This window comes from Ursus americanus, chromosome 33 (genome assembly GCF_024610735.1).
Source record: "Ursus americanus isolate L20-20 chromosome 33, mUrsAme1.1.p, whole genome shotgun sequence".
Taxonomy (NCBI): Eukaryota; Metazoa; Chordata; class Mammalia; order Carnivora; family Ursidae; genus Ursus; species Ursus americanus.
In genome coordinates, this window is record NC_142159.1 from 26,576,346 (window position 1) to 26,597,182 (window position 20,837).

General features: G+C 62.7%; 2 protein-coding genes across 3 annotated transcripts; one reads left to right on the forward strand and one right to left on the reverse strand.

Moving 5' to 3' along the window:
- The first annotated feature begins 2,321 nt into the window (after positions 1-2,321).
- GPR153 (G protein-coupled receptor 153) lies at positions 2,322-13,039 on the forward strand. The gene is made up of 6 exons (XM_045803531.2): positions 2,322-2,587; positions 6,561-7,028; positions 7,430-7,859; positions 9,326-9,518; positions 10,061-10,245; positions 10,399-13,039. Exons 2-6 carry the CDS (start codon positions 6,673-6,675, stop codon positions 11,074-11,076), a joined length of 1,842 nt encoding a protein of 613 aa, XP_045659487.2. The 5' UTR covers positions 2,322-2,587; positions 6,561-6,672; the 3' UTR covers positions 11,077-13,039.
- Positions 13,040-13,770: 731 nt separating this feature from the next.
- On the reverse strand, positions 13,771-18,184 carry HES3 (hes family bHLH transcription factor 3). 2 transcript variants are annotated; one of them, XM_045803368.2, is made up of 4 exons: positions 17,382-18,184; positions 15,654-15,749; positions 15,472-15,553; positions 13,771-15,094 (listed from the first exon to the last, which is right to left on the reverse strand). In XM_045803368.2, the coding sequence occupies exons 1-4, from the start codon at positions 17,844-17,846 to the stop codon at positions 14,721-14,723; spliced, it is 1,017 nt and encodes a 338-aa protein (XP_045659324.2). In that variant the 5' UTR covers positions 17,847-18,184; the 3' UTR covers positions 13,771-14,720. The 2 variants fall into 2 exon arrangements, with proteins under 2 accessions (XP_045659324.2, XP_045659325.1); XM_045803369.2 differs by having other exon boundaries at positions 18,095-18,165.
- Between the last annotated feature and the right edge of the window lie 2,653 nt (positions 18,185-20,837).

The following is a 20,837-nucleotide window of genomic DNA, read 5'->3' on the forward strand; positions in this document are numbered from 1 at the left end:
AGGCTGATGGGTTTTTGGGAAGGCCTGTAGGGTGGGGGACTGAGGGGTAGCGTATGTGTGAATGGTGCCCGTGCGCGGCTGTGGGTGTGCATGCATGCACGTGCCTGTGTGAGAGGTGAGGCTGTGTGTGCACCAAGGCCAGCATCCTCAGGGGGCAGACGAGCTGCCAAGGCCACAGCAGGGGTCCGTCCTTCCCCCCCACCCGTAGCTGAGAAAGACCCCTCCACTAAGCACACCTGGTGGTGGGAGAATGTTCCCAACTCAGCTTATCCTGGAAGCCCGGAGAGGGAGACTGGCCACACAGCTGCAACCTCACACAGGGCTCCCTCGGGCCCAGAGAGAAGGCAGCCCCAGATGGGCAGAAACACCCGCCAAGAGCTTCGGAATTCGTCTCAGGCCTTGGTCCCAGCTGACGGGGCTGTTTCCTGCCTGGAAGCAGGGGGAGGGAACACGCCATATGGGGCCACAGCAGCAATCCCCTCAGCCGCCCCAGCTCCACCCGTGCCCCACGCTGACCTGGAGGCGATGGGTGGTGCCTGGGCTGGGAAGGACCAGGAGGCCTGCCCTGCGTGTCCAGCAGAAAGCCCAGGCCAGGCCAGCCAACCATGGTCCGTGAAACCAGAGCTGGTTATGGCAGTGCCTGAGCCCTTGGATTCCCCACGGGAAGGGGGACACAAGGGCATCTACATCCTTCTCTGTCTTGGCTTGGCCGCTCATCAGTGTGGCTTTGGACAAGCCAGGTACCTAAAATCCACTTCCCAGGGCAGTTGGGAGGAGCTCAGGCTAACAAAGCATTTAGCACGAGGCTCCCAGGGTGGCCATTGGATACCCATGCCCACCTGCCCCCAGAGCCAGCTGAGCCCAGGGCAGGGGCACTAGTAAAGGCAGTAGTGGGTGAGCCAGGCTGCTGGAGGGGTGCCGGGGGCCAAAACACCTGGCGCAGGCTGCCGTCTGCTAGAGGGGCAGCCGGGTGGCTGAAGGCTAGGTGACTGGATCACCTGTGTTTGCCTTAGAAATGTCACACTTGATTACCAGCCTCCTTGTGCCAGCCTACTGCTGGTGGCCTATTTATAACCAGGGCCACCTGGTCAGGAAGCTGGCCTGTCCACAGAGGGCTCAGTAGGGGTCCTGACTACCCAGAAGCCACATAAATGGAGTGCATGGCCCAAGGCCCCCCATTCACCAGCTCCACTTCACTGTGGTGCCTTTGGATACAAACACCTTTACTTCTGTCTCAGAGGACTGATCCTAAGGCCTACCTGGGTCTCCTAACAGCTGCTTCTAACTCCCCAGCTGCTCCTGGAATATGGAGATGGGGGGATGGGGGGGCAGTGCGGGAGCCAGGCTGTGGAGTGGTGCAGACAGCATTAGCTGCATTTGGCTGGGTCTGGTCCTGTCTGGACAGGTGCCCCCTTCCTCCAGACAGTGGGCTGTGCACTCATAGATGCTTCCCAAGTGCATGGGAAGGGCAGGGCCATGCCAACAGCCCAGAGTGCTGGAGGCCTTGTGCCCAGGGTGTGTGGTCATGGGCGTTCTAGAAGAGACAGGAGACTCCAGAGGTCTCCAGAGGTCCCCCAGTCAAGGACCCTGATAGGATTCCCTCTAGGTGTCTATGGGCGCCGGCCTGCACTGAAGCCAGAAGTGCTAAGGGGGGTAGACCCGGGGGGCAGGGGCCAGGAGTTCTGGGTTGTAGGCCTGGCCTCTCCCATCTGTGTCCTCCTGGTTCCAGCTCGAGACCATTTCTGAGCCCCTGGGGGGGGAGGGGCAACCACCAGCCCTGTGGTCTGGTCACCATTCCATGGTGGATCCTGCCCGCCCTGACCCACGACCCACGGTAAGTTTGAATCCTTAACTGGCCCAACCTTACCTCTACCTGCCCCAGCACCTGATCCTGACATACTCCCCAGTTCCTGGAAGTAGCTAATCCTCAGACGCCCCCACATCCCCTCCACACCTCACCCCTATTGTTCACTTTAGATGTGGCTTCCTCCGGGAAGGCCTCCCTGAGCCCCCACCCCCGGCCCTAGGTTCGCACGGTGCATTCTCGCCCCAGGCCCCTTTGGCCCGCCAGCCCCCAAATCTCTGGGCCTTCCCTTTCCCAGGGGGTTGGAGGCGACATCGGGGCAGTGGAACAACCCGAGACGGCAGCGAGGGGCCGCCCTTCCTAGAGGACGTCAGTCCCGCGGCGCAGGCGGGGGGGCGGGGGAACCACGGACCGACAGATGCTCGGACAGACGGACGCGGCGGCGGGCCGCGCCTCCGGGGGCGTGGGGGCGGGGCGGTCGGAGGGGCGGTGCGGAGACATGCGCCCTGCTCCGCCCCCCGCCCCCGGCCGCCCGAGCGCAGCCAGCGGAGCGGCGGGAGCCGATCGCCGCGGCCGCGCTAGGGGAGGGAGGGGCGCCTGGCCGAGCCGAGCCGAGCGGAACGCGCGGGCCCCGGGCGGCGCCGCCAGGATGCCCCGGCCCACGGGCCGCTCCGCCGCCAGCCACCCCCGCGGCCCCCGGCGGCCCGTGCTCAGCCGGGGAGCGCGTGAGTCTCAGCCGGAGGCGGGAGCAGCGAGCAGGAGCCCCGGGCGCCCGAATGCAGGGTGAGCGCCGCCGCCCGGGCCCGAGGACGGCTGGGTGGGGGGACCCCGGGAGGGAGGACCCCCGGCAGGAGGGCTCTGGTCAGGGAGGGGCTCCCTGCGGTCTGTTGGCCTCGCAGTCTGTCCGAGGGCCCGCGGGCACCCCTGAGGGCCGCGCACCCCTACCCCCAACTTGGGGACCGCCGGGGTAACTTCCCTGGGGCCGGCCTCTTTCTCGGCCTCTCTCCTGCCGTCCCCCCCGCCCCGGCCTCTGGCAGCGCCGCTTGCAGGGAGTGGGGACGACCAGTCTAGGGGTACTGGGCCCACCCCTACCCAGAGTAATCCGTTGGGGCGTCCGGCTCCCGGGCGGTAGCTCGGACGCGCCCTCGGGGCTGGGTAGGGCTGGGGGGTCCCGTTAGGGACCGGCAGGCTGGGACGCGCCGGGTCGGGCGGGAGTATCGAAGCACTGAGGAGCAGGGACAGCGGGGATTGGGGGGCGGGCGTGCCGGAGATGCGGAGGCTCAGCGCAGCGAGCCCCGCCCTGGGCGGCAGTGGGGCCGGGCCTCGCCGGCCGATGGGTGGCAGCGCGGGCGGGGCGCAGCTGGGGGGGCGGCAGGCCCGCGCGAGCGGGGCGGGTGCAGCTGGAGCCCGGGGAATCCTTTCAAGTTCTGGGTTCTCTTTGTTGCGCAATAGAGCCCTGGGGCCACGGGGTTTCATTGGCCCGGGGCCGTGACGTCACGCCGGGGCCCCGCCCGCAGACCCTGCGGAGGGACGCTTCTGGGCCGGCTGGGTCCCACGCCCGCCACACCTGCAGTCTGCCCTGCGACGTGCTGTGGGGGGAGGGGAGAAAGGAGGGGCTCCAGGGTCTGGAGGAGGCAGGAAGCCCCAGTCTGAAATACTAGGGGGATGCTTTGATTGTACTGCGGAAGAAACTTCCCAGTGGGGGGCGGCGACACCTGGGTGTGGACCATGCTGGCTGGAGCCCAGCCTGGGGTCTGGCCCTCGGTGTCCGCGGCTCCCTGTGGAGAATGAACAGCAGGGCCTGGCCAGCCTGGAGGAAGGGGTCTCCCAGTTCTGCCCTGTTAGCGCCTCTCACTGTGCATTTGGAGAGCTTGGTATTCACTCCCCAGTGACGTTCCACCCCATCCCAGCACCACCACTCTCAGGAGTCCCGGCTCCAAACCCGGCCCTCACACTTCCTCCCTGTGTGGCTCTGCGTTCTGGGCCTCAGTGTTCCCGTCTGCCATGTGGGAACAGCGGGACCCATCCTGCAGGGGTACGGAGTCGAGAAAGGCAACCTCAGCTCAAGGAACAAAAAATGCCTATTCCTGCTCGGGTTTGGGTTAGGGTTTGGGCTTGGGTTTGAGAGGCCAGGATTTCATGTCGGCCAAGTGGGGTTTGGGTCCTGGTTCAGACATTCCATAGCTTGGGCAAATGGTTTAACCTCTCCCTGTCTTTTCTGGACTATCTTTAAAATGGGGATAATGTCAGTATTGATCAGACCACATCCCAGGACACCACCTGGGAGCGTGCCTGTTCACACCGCTTCCTGCCTCTCCAGGCAAGGCACGTTCTCCCACTCACAGACCTAGACCCTTTCCCCACAGTGAGACATTGTTCGGCCAGACGGGGAAGATCTGGCCCCAGGAAAGGTTATGCCAGTTGCAGCCTGCGGCACCTTCCCCACCACCCTGAACCAGCGGTCAACAGGACCCAGGGTGACAGGGGCAGACAGAGCCTGTGGGGACTCTGACGGAAGGCCTCCCAATGGGACAGCCAAGGAGACCCAGTGCGGGTGGAAACAGATGCTGGCCCACCAGGTGCACGCTGAATCCAGGCTCCTGTTTGACCTTGTAAAGATCACTGGTGGCAGCAGTCTCTGGCCCACAGCAGCACCCACACCCTGTCTGCTCTGGACCCCCCTGGGCTTCCTCACCCCACAGCTGGGCTGTCCCAGGTCCTGGTGGGAGTGGCTGTGTCTCCCCACAGGTTTGAGGCTTACCCACACCCCCAAGCTTAGTGTCTTGGCCCTTAAGGGACAGCAGAGCTCAGGGAGCTGAGAGGGCTGTAGTACAGACTTCTACATTCGTTGAGCGCCAACTGTGTACTCGGCTCCGTTCCATGGCATGGCTTGTCTACTACTCACAGCTCCTTCCAGGGCAGGTACTATCATGTCCAGCTTACAGATGAGAACAACAAGGCCCAGCTGAGTCTTTCACTGGCTGGCAAGCGAGAGTCTAGCAGCTCTTTACCCAACCCCATGTGGCCTCTGTATGCTGAGGTCAAAGAGGTTTGCTGGACACCGGAATGGCTGCTGGAGGGTCCCATGGGGCCACCCCACCTCCCACCCTGGATCTGGGGTAGAGAAGAGGAGGCTTCTGTAAGCAGAAGCCTAATGTTTGGGAAGGAATTTCCCGGTCCCCAGGAACCCCCCAACCCCCTAGGAGGCCCTTAAGGAATGCTGGTGTGGTCCAGAATAGACTCCTCCCCTGCGTCAGGGGCTGGTCAGGCCTGCTGCAGGGGCATGCGGATGAATGAGACTCATTCCTGAGAGGTCCTTCGATATCCGGGGAGGGGGGTGGTCAGGCCACAGACAGACCAAAAGAACTCTAGACGAGACAGGAAGGGGAGCCTGGCAGCCGGACCAAGTGGTACTGCTTCCCCTGCCCTAAGAGCCAGGGGCCTGCCATGGCCTGTCCATTCCAAGCTGGTAACAGCCCTGGGGGGGTCACACAGCTGTATCTGTACAGTAGGAGCTCATAAGTGTTGGAGGCAAGAGAATTGCGACCAGTGAGATTAAACGGGCTCCGGATTAAAAAGGGCCAAGTGTAGCAGAGCACACAGTAGGCCTTCACTTAGCATGGTACTTCTGCCCATGCTGCCCCGTCCGGGCTATGGCCGGAGAGGCCTATTGTGGGGCCTCCCATCAAAGGGACTAGCCAGTGTTCCACACAGGGGTGTGGCTTGGGGCTGCTAGGCTGGGAAGGGGGAGGGAGGGACCCCCTGGAGGGACCCCCCAGGCCGGCTGTCTGGCCGGATGGAGAGATTCTGCAGCATGTGCCTTCTGCCCGACATCCTTGGTCCCTGGCTCATGGCCACAGGCGATCGGCAGTTCCTCCTCAGGGTCAGCGTCTGGTCCCTCGGCCATCTACGGGCCATGCTGTCCAAGGCAGCCACAGCATAATCGTGACCACCGCCCAGAGCACCCCCTGCGTGTGAGGCTTGGCCCAGGGTTTTAAAGATGTGGCATCTATCCACCCCAGCCTCCCCCTGGAGGAATCACCATGGTCCCCGTTACAAAGAGATGTGGGCGCAGGGACCTTGCTCAAGCCACACAGCTTAAGTATGCCGGAGCTTAATGTGAGCCCCACCTGTGGCAGTGCAGGGCCTGCCAGCCACAGAAAGCCAGCTGGGGGCCGACCCAGGCCACGTAGGCTGCCTTTGCTAAGATGGCCGAGGAAGTGGTCACCGCATCACCCCTACTGCACAGGGAGGTTCAAGGGGCTCACCCTCTAAGGCATGTCCTCATTTGGCCAAATGAAGTGGGACAAAGTAAGATAAGGGGCCGTGATGTGCCCTGTGAACGCATCGTGTGGGCTGTGTGAGATTTGGGACATTTATGGCAAGAGCGCTGCTTCCCAGGCAGGGGGAGGGCACAGGGGGCAAGAATGCCCAGCCAGACCCCGCCTGGCTGCTTCCCCGAGGGTGCAGCTGTCCCAGAAGCAAACCCAGACTCCATACCTTGGCCAGGAGTGGGCGGAAGGGGGGGTGTTTGCACTTACTGGGCACCCCTGGCTGTGTCCCCTGGGCGCCAGGGACATGGGCTAGAGGCCCCGGAGTAGAGAGGAGGGCAAAGCAGCCCAGCCCAAGCCAGGACCACACAGGTAATGTTACATCAGGGGACCCTCCATGTCCCACTCCAAGGGGCCCCAAGAGCTTTGATGCCGTAGCCAGAGGGGCCGTCTCTGAGCACTCACGGGCTTCTCCCCCACTGCAGATGCTCGCGGTCCCTGGTGTCCCCGAGCCACCACGCGTGAGGGCTGCTGCTCCGAGCCAGGGCCTGGCCCCGAGGAGGATGTCTCAGCAGCCGGCCAGCTCCCGTCTGCACCATGAGTGATGAGCGGCGGCTGCCTGGCAGTGCGGTGGGCTGGCTGGCATGTGGAGGCCTCTCCCTGCTGGCCAACGCCTGGGGCATCCTGAGTGTGGGTGCCAAGCAAAAGAAGTGGAAGCCGCTGGAGTTTCTGCTGTGCACGCTTGCGGCCACCCACATGCTCAACGTAGCGGTGCCCATCGCCACCTACGCCGTGGTGCAGCTGCGGCGCCAGCGCCCCGACTACGAGTGGAATGAAGGCCTCTGCAAGGTCTTCGTCTCCACCTTCTACACCCTCACCCTGGCCACCTGCTTCTCCGTCACCTCCCTCTCCTACCACCGCATGTGGATGGTCCGCTGGCCGGTCAACTACCGGTGAGCCCCGGGGCACGCGCGCAGGTGGTAGTAGAGAGGGGGACCTGTGGGCAGTGAGCATAGAGGCCACCTGGGGTACCCATGTGCAGAAACGCCCCCCGGTGGTGTGCCGCACCTGCGCTGTGCTGCGGGCAGGCCGGAGGCTCAGGAAGGGCTGCTCTGGGCTGCACACCTGCGTGTGCCTGGGTGTCCACAGGGTCCGGTATGGAAATGCTGGGTGGGAAGAATGTGTGACAACATGCATGAGGACCCCTGTGCAAGGGACAAGGCCCCATTTTGCTGGCCGTGCCATGACAGTGATGTACTAGGGGGCCAGGGCAGTTGGGGATCCCTTGTGGGTCCCCAGGGCTCTGGGAAGACCCTATGAGTGACACCTCTGTCCTGCCCCCACCTCATGCCAGGCTGAGCAACGCCAAGAAGCAGGCGGTGCATACGGTCATGGGAATCTGGATGGTGTCCTTCATCCTGTCCGCCCTCCCTGCCGTCGGCTGGCACGACACGAGCGAGCGCTTCTACACCCACGGCTGCCGCTTCATCGTGGCTGAGATCGGCCTGGGCTTCGGAGTCTGCTTCCTGCTGCTGGTGGGCGGCAGTGTGGCCATGGGTGTGGTCTGCACAGCCATCGCCCTCTTCCAGACACTGGCTGTGCAGGTGGGGCCGCGGGCCGGCCACCACGCCTTTACCGTGCCCACCATCGTGGTGGAGGACGCGCAGGGCAAGCGCCGCTCCTCCATCGACGGCTCTGAGCCTGCCAAAACCTCGCTGCAGATCACGGGCCTGGTGGCCACCATCGTCATCATCTACGACTGCCTCATGGGCTTCCCCGTGCTGGTGGGTGAGACTGTCGGCGTGTGGGAGCCTGTCGGGACATGGGCTCTGGGACAGCCCTGGGGCTGGGTGAGCTCAGGTGGTTGAATCCTCCCATCCAGTCCTCGGAGGGAGGGAAGGAGGAAGGGAGGGAGGGAGCGGCATTATCATCATCCCCATTTTACAGATTTGGAAACTGAGGTTCAGAGTGGTACCATGACCCACATAAAGTTAAGGCAGCTGTATTAGGACTTGAGCCCATGTCAGGTGAATGCGGAGCCCAGGATCTTCCTGACACACTGTAGGGGACATTCCTCACCACAGTGAGGCCCATTTGAATCAGGGGGTGTGGAAGGTGGAGTAACATACCCACCTGGCCCCAGAACAAAGTCTGGATTCAGTAGCCATGCCCTTGCACCCACAGGGCATCAGCCCAACCCCCTGAAAGGTCTGGAGGGGGGTAGGGAGGGGTTTAGGGGCAAGGACCAGCCAGAGACTTTGTCCAAGCAGCCTGGCAGGGCTGTGTCCCTGGAGTCAGTGCAGGACACAAGCTCCAGAGGGTGGCAGGTGGGGTGGCAACCTCATAGGGGACACAATCAGGATGCAGCCCCAGACACCCAGTGGCCCCACCCTCAGTGGGCCTGGCAAACCCCCCTACCCAGGTAACTGGGTTCTGTGTGCAGTGGGGCCCCGAGTCTCCAGCCTGTGCTGATGGAGAGGAGCATGTGTGAAACTGCAGAGCCAGAAGGGGACAGCCGTGGAGGAAGAGCCTCCCCAGCTTCTCTTCAGGGCATGGAAGGGAGTGCAGTTTATGGAGCCCACTCTGTGCTGCAGGCCTGGTACAGTGTCTGGGGTCTTCACCTCACTCTGTGGGTGTTCTTGGCCCATTTCACAGATGAGGAAACTGAGCCCCAGAGAGGTTCAGCACCTTTCTGAGGGTCACACAGCTCACATAGCAGAACCAGTGTGATGAGTGTATCATACCCATTTCTGCTCTGATGGAGGAATAATTAAATGTCACTCTGGGTGGGGGAATGAACTCTCCTGGGACAGGAGGAGTGAGGGCCCCTGGGCAGTGACCCAAAGGCTGCCTGGCTGATTCTCAGAAACTACTTTGATTCTCCTCTGAGATCCAAGACCTAGACCCCTTGCACCTCCCCCCAGGGTAGGGGTAGGGCCAAGGAGGCCACTTGGTCATGGAGAAGTGGGGACCATGCCCCCACCTCTCTCCTCGGGCGGTCGTGCAGCTGGTGTGAGGGAAGGCACTTTGCGAAGGGCTGTCTGTGCACACACGGGGTTATGGCTGCTCGGCATGGGCAGCCAGCAGCTCTTGGTGGCAGGGACTTCGACTCACACTCAGGCTCTTTCCTGCCCAAGAGCCTATGGCCCTGTCTGTCGCCGCCTCCTCCGGCAAGTGGGAGAAGAGAGGCTGGGGGGAGCTGCTGGGGGGGGGGTCCTGCCGGGTGCCAGGCCGAGCCGTGTGCCCGCAGGTGGTGAGCTTCAGCAGTCTTCGGGCGGACGCCTCGGCGCCCTGGATGGCACTGTGTGTGCTGTGGTGCTCGGTAGCCCAGGCCCTCCTGCTGCCCATGTTCCTCTGGGCCTGCGACCGCTACCGCGCTGACCTCAAGGCCGTCTGGGAGAAGTGCGTGGCCCTCATGGCTAACGATGAGGACTCGGACAATGGTGAGGACGGCCCGGGAGAGGCCCCGGGGAGAGTGGTGCCTGGGTGAGGTCAGCAGGATCACAGGTGACCACCCCATGACACTGAGGTGACCATATTCGCTGATGTGCTTGAACCCCTAAGGGACCTAGGTGTCCCGTGGGGCATTTTCCTCTCCAGCTTGGCTGTATCTTTGGACACCAGACTGAATGTGTTCCACAGAGCTTCCCCCCTTAGGGCTCCCCGGGGGCCTCCCGTAGACCCGGGTGCTGTCTCACCCCAGCAATAACAGTGTTACCCTCGGCTGAGCCTTTGCTATGTACCAGGCACTGTCAGACCCTGTGTGTATTTACTTCCCCCCCAAAGCTCACCAGGTAACATCCCATCCCATCCCCATAGAGGAGGAACTTGGCTCAGGGGATCTCCCCAGCCCCACAGCTAAAAGGTGGCAGAGTCAGGGTTTGAACACAGTCCCCTGCCCTGTGTGTGTCTCTGTGGGTCTCTAGAACTCACTGTCCGACTCCCCCACGTTTCCAGGGCCCTAAGATTTTGCCCCACCCTGCAGATACCAGTCTGGACGGTGGCGTTCCCCCGGACCTGGTGCTGGAGCACTCCCTCGACTACAACTATGGAGGTGACTTTGTGGCCCTGGACAGGATGGCAAAGTATGAGCTCTCGGCCCTGGAGGGGGGCCTGCCCCAGTTCTACCCGCTGCGGCCCTTGCAGGAGGACAAGATGCAGTACCTGCAGGTAGGGACGGGGCGGGGCTCCAGACGCCGCACGTGCTGGCGGGGTGGCGGGGCGGGGAGTATTGTGATCTCCCCAAGGCCTTGCCTCTCTGAGCCCCGCGCCGGTCCCGTTTTCCAGGAGGGCAGCCCGGGTTAACCCCGCCCGTCCTGACAGGTCCCGCCAACGCGACGCCTCTCCCACGACGACGCAGAGGTGTGGGCAGCCGTTCCGCTGCCCGCCTTCCTGCCGCGCTGGGGCTCGGGCGAGGACCTGGCCGCCCTGGTGCTGCCCGCTGGACCTGACCGACGCCGCGGCAGCCTGCTGGCCTTCGCGGAGGACGCGCCCCCGTTCCGCCCGCGCTGCCGCTCCGCGGAGAGCCTGCTGTCGCTGCGCCCCCCGGCCCCCAACGGCGGCCCGCGCCGCGCCCGCAACTCGCCTCCCGGCAGCCCGCGCCTCCGCCCCGGGCCCGGCGCCCGCTCCGCCTCGGCCTCGCTGCTGCCCGATGCCTTCGCACTGACCGCCTTCGAGAGCGAGCCGCAGGCCTTGCGCCGCCCGCCCGCCCCGCCCGGGCCCTTCCTCGACAGCACGCGGCCCGGAGAGGACGCGGCGCCCCCTGGCGGCGGCGACGGCGCGCAGCGGACCACCGGGCCGCGCCCGGCCGTGCACGCGCACGCGCACGCGCACGCGGGACCCCTGAGGACCAGCCTGAGCGCGTCGTGGGGCGAGCCCGGGGGCCTGCACCGGGCGGGCGGCGGCGGCGGTGCCGGAAGCACCAGCAGCTTCCTGAGCTCGCCCTCCGAGTCCTCGGGCTACGTCACGCTGCACTCGGACTCGCTGGGCTCCGCGTCCTAGGGCCTGCCGTCGCTTCCCCACGCGCGCCCGGCGGGCCGGGCCGCCCACAGGGACTAAAGCACCAAAGATGCCACGCTGACCCAGGCCGGGTTCCGGGCAGCACCACGGAACAGCCCTCCCTGCGTGACCGAGCCACGGGCATTGCCTGCAGCGGCGGTGGCTGCCCTGGACCGCTTCTGGGTACGGCATCACGGGGCAGAGCGAGGCTGGGCTTGGGTAAAGGCGGGCTCTGCACGCCCTGATGTGCCTCGCCCAGCCTTGGGCAGCGGGATTGGAGGGTGGGGGTGGCAGCAAGGAGCCCCGGGGGACAGGGCCACCACCAGACAGAACAAAGCCCAGCCCTGCAGAAGCAGGAGCCACGGGACTGACTGCACCCTGCTTTCCACTTTGCACTGTAACTGTCTCACCTCAGCGAGGGCCAGGGTACAGAGGGTCTCTAAGGACAGGGGTCTTCAGAGCCCAAACAAACTCTCTGAGCAGGTGTTCCTGCTGACCAGTTCTGCCTCGGTTTCCCCATCTGTAATGAGCAGGTGGCCATATTAACTCTCAGGACTCTTGGAGAAGTCTCCTGGTCTGTGTGCACCGGCCCCTGCATGGACAGGGTGTGAGAGTGTCTAGGGCCCTCTGTGGGTCCTCTGTGGGGGTCAGTCTTCAGTGTGTGACCTGCTGTGGCCTCTGTGCCTGAGGCCTCCCACCCTCAGTGCCCCTGGCCCCCCCAGGCACTCACCCCACCCACACCCCAGCTAAAGCACAACACTTTGCACCATCACCCACCTTGACCACTGTTAGTGTCCCCACCCTCATCACTCTCCCCACCAAGCCAGCCACCTCTAGGACTCCAGCCATGAAGATTGTGGGTCCATGCTGGCAAAGAACTGAAGCAAAGGGAGAATGGGCTTCCTTATCCTGATGCCCGCGGGAAGGGGTCCTGGTTTAGAGGCCTCCCAGGTTCTGGGTTTAAGGCCTGGTCCCTGCTGAGGGTCCTCCCTCACCCCCGGGGGGCAGACCCTTTGCTGCCCTAGGCTTTGCCATGGGCCTTGGGGAGGGGCCTGCTGGGTCGTCTATGGAGAGAGACCCTAGAATCAGGCTAAGCAGAGGCCTGGGAACAGCTGTGACCTTGAGCTGAAAGGACAGGGGCGAATGCAGAGGTGGTCTCATCCTGGCCCCTGCCTCCACACCATGGCTCTCCCCAGGAAGACCTGGAGCCCAGTCCGGGGCCAGCAGGGAGCCTGCCTGCACTGTGCTCCCTCCCGCTCTGCAGCCTGGAATTGCAGCCCCTCCCCGACCCTCCCGCCAGTGGCCAAGCCTATTTCCTCACCCAGCTGACAAGGTCTCAGCCCCAGAAGAGGCCCCTGGGAGGGGCAAGGATAGAGGACTGGCTCCATCTCTGCTTCCAAGCCACCACCACCCCCCAGTCCCTGGCTGGGGGGTAACTTGGGAGGGATGAGCTGGCCACGGGTGAGCAAGGCAGGAACTGCAGTACAGCCTCAGCCATGGGAGGGGCCACCTCTGGCCAATGCTGCTGTGCCTTCAAGGACCAACATGTCACGTGGGGACAGAGATCCTCAGCTAGCCACTGTGTCGTTCCCCCCTCCCCCCACCCACCCCTGCTCAGGCCAGCCGTTTGTCACATTGGGTTTTTACTCTGTGTACTTCATATCCAATGGCAATACTTGCAGGGAGACATGGTACCCCAAAGTCCCTCCAGCTCTGGTTTTTACAAAAATAAAGAGGAGGGAGGACCCCAAACGGAGGACCCTGGGGCCTGGGGCTCCCTCTCACACTTTGTGAGCCTTCAGGCCTATTTGCTGCGTTCATAAGCAGCTTGACCCTGGGCTCACAGGGGAGGGAGCTCTGTCTTCAATACCACCACTCACCGAGAGCAGGGATCCGTTTGTAGTTTTTTGACAACTAAGCATTTCTCTTCTGTACAGAATACAATAAAAACTTCCTATGATTTGCACCTGGCATTCCTAGGCTGGTTTCATGGAAACATCTTTGTAGAATAGAGCAGCACTGCTAGCCAGCAGCCCCCAGACGTCTCTCCCTCTGGGTCCGGAATTCTCCTAGCACGCTGTTCTTTGGGTTGGTGCTCCTTTCCGATGCGAACTGCTGCAGCCCCACCCAGGGCGTGAGACTGGCCTGGAGCAGCTCCAGGATGGAGCTGTGGGGTGGGCACCAAAGCCCTAACAGCAGGAGAAGCCCTGGAAGAGCAGCTGGCAGCCTCGGCCCCAGGTATGGCTTCAGGGGCGTCTAACCCCTATGAGGTTGGTTCAGGAGGGCAAGAAGGGTAGGGACGGGGCGGGGGATTGGGGGGTAGCCCGACCTATTGCGCCTCTCGCCGGCTCTGGTAAGAATTTGGAGGCTGCGCCCTGGGTCCGCGGTGTAAGGTCGCCACCTAGTGGCTGGTAGGGGAATTAGCGCGGATGCCCCGGTCGCCCAGTCGCCCCTAACGCAATAGGAGGCCGAGACCCAAGAGGACAACCCCCAGACCGCCGGGACCCCCTCCTCGCCTGTGCTCCAAAAAGCCGGATGGGTGGAGTGGGGGAGCCGGGCCTCTCTCTCCTCGCAGTCTAACCAGAACAGGTTTAAGCACTCAGGCAAAGCAGGGGCACTCCTAAACGGGAAATGTTTTATAGAAATCAGTATTTGTCGCTTAAAAGATGCACCCAAGTCGGCATCGTGGGAGAAATTTGGACCTTCGTGGTCTCTTTATACCCATTTCACAGGTTTGCCCTGTGTGTATTCAGAATTTCAAGCTGGAAGTGCCGGGATCTCTTCCGGTGCTCGGCGAGGAATTTCCGTCCCCCAACCCCAGGCTGCCCCTCGAGAACCAGGACCCCGGGGCTAGAGTCCGAGCACAGCAATGACCTCGTTTTCGGACGAATAAACAGGCGCCGAGCGCTCCGAGGGTTGTCGAGGGTCGCGGGCTTTGTGGCGGGACCCTCAGCAGCCGCGCGCCGCGGCGTGTGAGGTGATCCGAGCGATGGGCGGAGCACTTCGCGGGGCGCGCTGCTGAGCCAGGACCGCTCCGCGCGGGTCTTCTGAGAGGGGCGGACCTCGCATAGCGCGCCTGCCGGGTGGGCTGCGCCGCGTGCGGAGGGGGTGGGGATCCGTGGAAGCTGAGAGGGTCCAAGGTGGGGGGAGGGCTGGGGGCCTTCGCCGGCGGGGCGGGACCCGGCGCGCTTTGTGCCGGTGGGAACCGGGCGTCCTCGGCGGGCTGAATGGGCCGGGGCGGGGCAGCGATTCTCCTCGCTGCGAGGGGTCCGCTCTGCGCCGCTGCCGACGGCGACCTTCCCACCGCGGCGTGGCTGCGGGGCGGGGGCGGGGGCGGGCTGCCCGCGGAGGCCCTGGGAAAGAGGCGCAGCCTGGGACATCCCCTCCCAGCCCCACGAGAAAGTGGGAAGAAGAGAGAGCGGGTCTGGCTTGAGTAGGTGGGGCTAGGGTGGGGGTCGGGCCCCAGACCCCTGTGGCTCCGTGTATTTCCTCGCGTTCGCGGGCACGCGGCACCCTCCCAGCCACCCGTGCCACCGGACCAGGACGGACGACTGGGGGTCCCGGCCGTCCCAGCAGGAGCGCTCTAAACAGTCTCTGCGTCACCAGGCCAGACGGGGGCCCCCTTGAGTCCGAGGCCGCGCGGGCACTCACCAGGGCCGCCAAACGCCCAGACCCGGCCCCGGGCTCTCGGTGCAGCGGCGAGGCGCCGGCTGCGGCCCCGGGACGCTGGAGGACGGGCCGGGGAGACCACCAGGGAAGAGGAGCCGGGGTGGCGGGGACCGCGAGGCGCCGGTGGCCGGAACAGGAGCCCAAATAGTAGGGGCGCAGGGGCGGAGCGGCGCTGGTGCCTCCGCGCTCGGCCCAGCGCTGTCCATGGTGCTGCCACCTGCGCGCTCGTGCGCCAGGGGGCAGCGCAGGCCACCGCCGCCCTCCTCTCCGCGCTGCAGAAGCTGGCTAACGCCAGGCAGACAGCTGCGGAAGCCCGACGGGAACTCAGCTCCGCTGGGGATCAGCCAAAGCCCTGGGGGGAGGGGAGCGGACGGGAGAATTGTGAAGGGGAGGGAAGCATAGGAGAGGGGAGGAGGAAAGACAAGGTGCTGAGAGAAAAAACAAGGGGAGAAGAGTGGCGGGGAAGGGAGGGGAGGAGCCAGGCAATCCGAATTTCTTTGCCAGGGAGCAGATTTTCGCGCACCCGGATTACAACTGCACTAGCCTGCAGGGTCTTTGCGGCCTCCCGCCTCCAGCAATCTGGGGCCCTCCTCTCACCCAGCTGCCCACTGCCCCAAGCTTTCTTCTCCATCCATTTCTTCTTTATCCCACCTTGTCATATCCATGGCTCTGACCCCACAAATCACCCCCCGCCGCTCCTGGCCCTACCCGCTCCAGACGCCCTCCCACCTTGCACCGAGTTCTGAAGGCTTTTCATGTACTTGACGCTCAGCTCCAGTATGTCTGCCTTCTCCAACTTGCGTTTCCGGATCTGCAGGTTGGTGGAAAGGGCCCTTAGTTGGGCAGTCCGACTTGGAAGGGATGAGGTTGGGGATCGTATCACCCCCACCTCAGCACGGCCCACGTCTCACCTGGTGTGAGTAGTGTTTTTCCAGCAACGACTTCAGCTGCTCCAGGGACACATTGATGCGAGCCCGTCGCTTCTTCTCCATCAGAGGCTTGGAGATCTGTGGACAGGTAGCATTTTAGGGCAGGGTGATGGTCCTCTCATCCTCTGCCCCACCCCACCCCCGGCTTGGCAGGGCCCCCACCCTGCATGCCTAAGGACCCCAGACCTTGCGGAAGCCACCGGTGTGGCCACCAGAGCTGGCCTGGGTCCCGGGCTTAGTGCCCATGGTGTCGTTATCTGCGCCAGTGGGAGGCAGTGCTGCCTTTATAGGGGCTTCTCGTTTACATGTCAATGAGGCGCTCCTGGGCTCAAGGAACCCCGAGGGGGAGGAGATGAGAGGGGGATGCACTGTGAAATTCCCCACCTCCCTCTCTGCCCTGGCTTCAGCCTCACCTCCAGGAACCCTCCTTTCTTCCGAGGGACCCCCCTTCCCCTTCTTCAGCCTTTCCTTTATCCATCTCACCCCCACCACTCCCTGAGTCTGGGGTCCCCTCCCATGCACACCCCTCCATGCCCTGTCCTGTCCCTGTGTCTAGTGTCCCTAGGTACCGAGCCTCACCACTAGGCCCCCTGCTGCCCCTTGTCTCCAAGCATTTTTGGGGGCACCCACTGGGGAATGTCCATGGGCCCAGCTGGCTCTGAGCCTGGCTCATAACTCTGACAAGGTGCCGGACCTCTCTGGGCCTGATGAAGATGCGGAGGCAGGGAGGACCCGCCAGCGACGCCTTTCTGCGGGTTTCACGCTCTGGCCACGCTGGCAACGCCACATTAGTCGCCCTAATGTCAGGACAATGCAGCGATTTTCTGCCTGTGGCTGCTCAAAGCCGGGCACAGGGTGGGCCCGAGGGGGCCAAGCAGCGACATGTGTCCCATTAAAGCATGCAGCCCGCCCTCAGGGACACAGCCAGTCTCCTCCAGGCTGGGGTCTTGGACTGGGAGCATTTCTGTGCAGAGGTGTAGTCTGGGCTCATGTGCCCTCTGGCCCTGTTAGGCCCCAGTCCACCTCTCCTAGCTGGGGGGAAGATGCAGGCAGCCTCAAGCCAGGGCGAGTAGAACAGTCCTGGATTTCCAGGCTGGACAAGTAGGGCTCTGACACTTTCCCACACAGCCTGGAGTTTATTCCTGCTGGCCTTCTCTTGGTCCCAACAAATTAAGGTGAGGGTGAGAGAGACCACTGATCATATGGGGAAAGCACCATTATGTGCTCTTGGAAGTCTGGGACCCCCAAACACTTTTCATTATTCAGGCTGTGGTTGGAGACCCAGGGAGCTCCGTGGAGGAGGCACCGCCCCCCCCCCGGACCGGTTAGGCTCTATAGCAGGAATGGTGCAGTCCCGGGTTGGACCCTGGGAGCAGGGCTCCAGTAGCTGTGACTGACGGGCTGACGTCCAGAGGAGTTCCTGGGTTCATACCCAGTTATCTCCCTGCACTGGGCTCCAAGGGCCTCAGTTTCAGGGGTTGTAAAATGGGGTTCCGAACAATGTGGGCCCCCACGGATGTTCTCAAGGGTGATGAAGTAGCATGGACCCAAAATTCTGCAGTTGAGCCCTGCGGCAGGGGAATAAACAAATTGGCCTTTGCAGGGACTCAGCGTGAGGGGGAGAAGATATTGCTAGGGTCTGGGTGGGCCCCCTCCTCCCCTGGCTCCCTGGAGCCGGGGCGTCTTCTCCCCGGACACCCGCCCCCCTACCTGCTCCCGGAGTATTGAAGGGCCCTGCCGGGGCAGAGGCGTTCTCAAGCGCCAAGCAGCGTGGAGAATCGCGCCCCGCCCTCCTTTCAGGCCTAGGTTGCGTGGTCCGCGACTCCGAGGTGCTCTTCCGCCCGGGCCGCGGGACTCGCGGGCCGGATCCGGGCCGGCTCCGGCCCGGATTGGGCGGCGGGGCCGAGGCCGGACAGCAGGCGTTGGCACGCGCCGGGCAGCTTTGAAGCGCCGGGGCTGACCAGGCCCCATTGGCCTCCGTGCGTTCCTCCGGCTTGAGGCGGTGGCGGCTTGGTACAAAGGCGCCGCGGGGCAGGCGGGCGGCGCGGCCGGGCACAAAGGGGGCAGCCGAGTGTTAAGGGCATTGTGCCGGCCCCACAAAGCCCGCCCGCGCCCGCCCCCTCGGGGCCAAACTCCGGGCGCCCCGCCGCGTGCGGGCTTCCAGCTGCTGTACATCTGCACGGAAGCTGGGCGCGCGCCTCGCTCTGCCGGTCCCCTCACCCCCGCCCCCGCTCCTAAGCCGCGCTCCTAAGCTGCGGGGCAATTTGTCCTCTAATTATGATCCCTCCCCATAAACCGCCGCCCGCGCCTTTCAACTCCCGCGCATTAGCAAACCAATGGCCCTTGGGGCTACCCTCGCGGCCCGCCCCCTCTCCAGAGTTAGGGTCGCCAAAAAGGGGCCCTCGGACCGCCCCTGCCCGCACCCTGGCATCCGCAGCTCCTCGGGCAGTCACTCCTCTCGAGCCCGAGCCGACGGCTCCCGGCAGCGCTGGGTGGGGCCGCTCACGTGGGTGGCTTAGTGTTTTCCTAAGCAGTGGAAAATTGGCCGCAAAATGAGCTAATTCGCAATGTTCTGCTTTGGCTGCGGGCGGCGAGGCTGGCGGGGAGGCCTGGGCGGGACGCGCAGCCGTCAAATTCCGCCCCCGCCCACTTAATGGGCCCCCGCCCCCGCCTCCGCTGCCCCCTACCCCTACCCCGGCACCGCTCCCTGAGTCCCCTTTTTCCTCTATCACGGGACAAGTCCCCGGGCTGGGGTTCCCCTCGCTACACACGCACCTAGGCTGATTTCCTCCCTGTTTTCCCGGTTTCCCACTCCCAGCGCGACTTGCCCGCCAAGAACAGCTCTTAAGCCGGCGGCGGGTCACGCAGACTCAGGGCGGAAAGTGATCCCGGTGCGGATTCCATCCCCTCTCTCCCTTTTCCCGTGCCGGAGAAATCTCCACTGTACCCACAATTCGGGTTCCTGGGCAGCCACCTCCCCCACTAAGACCCAATTCCTCTCCTCCCCACCCCCCCAACTCTATTTTCGAATCCTGAGCCCGAGCATCCTACCCGCACTCACAGGCAGGCGGAGCTCCGGACCGGGTGCGTTGGGGGGGGGGGGGAGGACGGCACACCTCTACCCCCTTATCTGAGAACAAGCAGGGCGAAGTGCTCTCGGGCTGCAGGGAAGGACATAGACCAACTTAGAAGCGGGCTTATGCAAACTGGGATGTAGGCCACCGACTCCTTTTCCATCTTTAGCATCTGGGATCCCTAGGGGGCCTGGAAAGGAGCACAAGTTCAGGCAAAGCGCTGGGGAGACCCAGGCTGCCCTTTGCTCATTCAAGGAAAAAATTCCTTCTATAGTTCTGGAGTCCTCTGGAGGCTTCCAGGAATACTCAGAGCCCTCAGCTTCCTCAGACTTGGGAATTTAAGGCAATAAGTGACCTGTGACTTTGTTCTCCTTTCCCCTGTTTGGTTTTCTCAACTTTGGCAAAAGAAAGAACGTTACAGAGCAACTGAGGTCTGGAAACAAGGTAAGGTTTGCAGATCCCAGGACAGGAGCCAGACCAGATATTCTACCAGCCCTCCCACGTGACGGCCCTGTGTAGCCTCTTCACCCTGGGTGAGAGCCCCTTCCTTTCCTCCAGCACCCAGACATTGAAAGCAATGCCAACTGGTGAGTGCCACAGAGGCCGCCGAGGGTGAGGTGGGGAGAGAAACGCACCATCGGTCTCTGCAGATGCATTTAAAAGTGGAATGAAGTGATTGCTTCATGTAATTAACTATTGGGACACAGCGAAAGCTCTGAAATGACTCAGCCGATTGTCTCCAGATGGGGTTGGAGAGGCTGTGATTGTTTAACTCTCTTTAGTTGTGTTGGGGCTCCGAATAGCCGGCCGCCAAGGGCCCTCCAGGGGACAAAGGCTGGGACTCTAGTGAGTGCATCAACACTGAACCGGGCTGGCCCAGCTCAGGGAGAGTGAATTCAGAGAGACCCCCATTGTCCCAGCCCTTTGTGTTTCTCCCCAGCTGGCTCTAATCTTTAAATATTTACCCGGCCCTTTTGTGCACATATGACTTATGCACTTCAGGCTGATGTGCTCATAAATTACGCATCATTTACCCGTTTCCAGACTAGAGAAAGGGGGTTTTCATGCCTGGAGCCCAGAATGGCCAGAGGAGGGAGAAGAAAAGTGTTGGAGGATCAGAGTTCCCTCCTGGGGAGAGCTGCAGCTATACTGAGCAGGCCCCTCCTGGCCTCCACGTGGGAAGTGGATGGGACAGAGGACTTGTGAGTGACAAGGAGCCCCCAGGCAGCCCCTCTAACAACTGACCAGGGACCCACCAGCAGGGAGGAGGGAGAGGCCAGGTCTCAGACTTTTTCTTATGTGGTGTCAAGCTTGGACAAGAACGAACTTCTCACCCTGGGAAGCTGGTGTGGGTTGAGGTGCTTGGTGACACCTCATCCTGGCACCTGCCTCCAGCTTGCTCTGGGTCATCCCCTCTCCCTACATTCTCCCTTGCTCCATCAAGGAACCCCGTTTAAGAAAAAGAAGGCTAATTTCATCTTAGCCTGCAGTTTAACTTGGAAAAGTCAAGGTGGTCCTTAGGACTCTTTAAACGGGAGGAACCCCCACTTAGGCTCGGGATGGAAAGCCACCTCAGCTGGTGGGCGAATGGCAGGATGAGCGGGGCACAGGGGAGACCCTGCAGAGGGACCTTCCTGCATGAGAAAGGGCTCCCTTTGTGCTTGCCTCTCAGCTCCAAGAACAAAACACATTCAAATGCTTATTTACAAAAGAAGGCAAGTAAGGCATCCCAGAGCTGAGTAGTTCTTCTTTATGTTCTTATATTTTTATGGGCTTGTTGTTCTCGTGCCTGGGGACGACACTGGAGAACAGGATGCAGAGTGGATTTCTTTGACCAGATTGCTTCCCTTTCTTGTAGGAAAGTGGGTCTCAGTGTATCTGTTTCTGTCCATATCTCTCTGTGAATTACTGTTTCTCTGTGCATCTGTCTGTGTGTGTGACTTTGTTTCTCTGGGTCTATGCCAATGTGTGCATATGTTTGCTTACTTGCCTCTTTCCTCCATTACTGTTCTGTGAGCCGTAGGCCCTGACAGATTCAGCAACTCCAGGCACTTCTAAAAATCCCCCTTTCCTCTGGTCTGGACATACCTGG

Bases quoted from the DNA above. Each gene is read 5' to 3' on its own strand.
- GPR153 (XM_045803531.2), top strand. From the start codon at position 6,673: ATGAGTGATGAGCGGCGGCTGCCTGGCAGTGCGGTGGGCTGGCTGGCA. The intron at 7,029-7,429 runs GTGAGCCCCGGG...ACCTCATGCCAG, and splicing joins CGCTGGCCGGTCAACTACCG to GCTGAGCAACGCCAAGAAGC. The intron at 9,519-10,060 runs GTGAGGACGGCC...CCCACCCTGCAG, and splicing joins CGATGAGGACTCGGACAATG to ATACCAGTCTGGACGGTGGC.
- HES3 (XM_045803368.2), bottom strand. From the start codon at position 17,846: ATGTACAGCAGCTGGAAGCCCGCACGCGGCGGGGCGCCCGGAGTTTGG. The intron at 15,750-17,381 runs GTAGGGGGGCGG...ACCTGTCCACAG, and splicing joins CTTCAATACTCCGGGAGCAG to ATCTCCAAGCCTCTGATGGA. The intron at 15,554-15,653 runs GTGAGACGTGGG...ACCAACCTGCAG, and splicing joins AAAAACACTACTCACACCAG to ATCCGGAAACGCAAGTTGGA.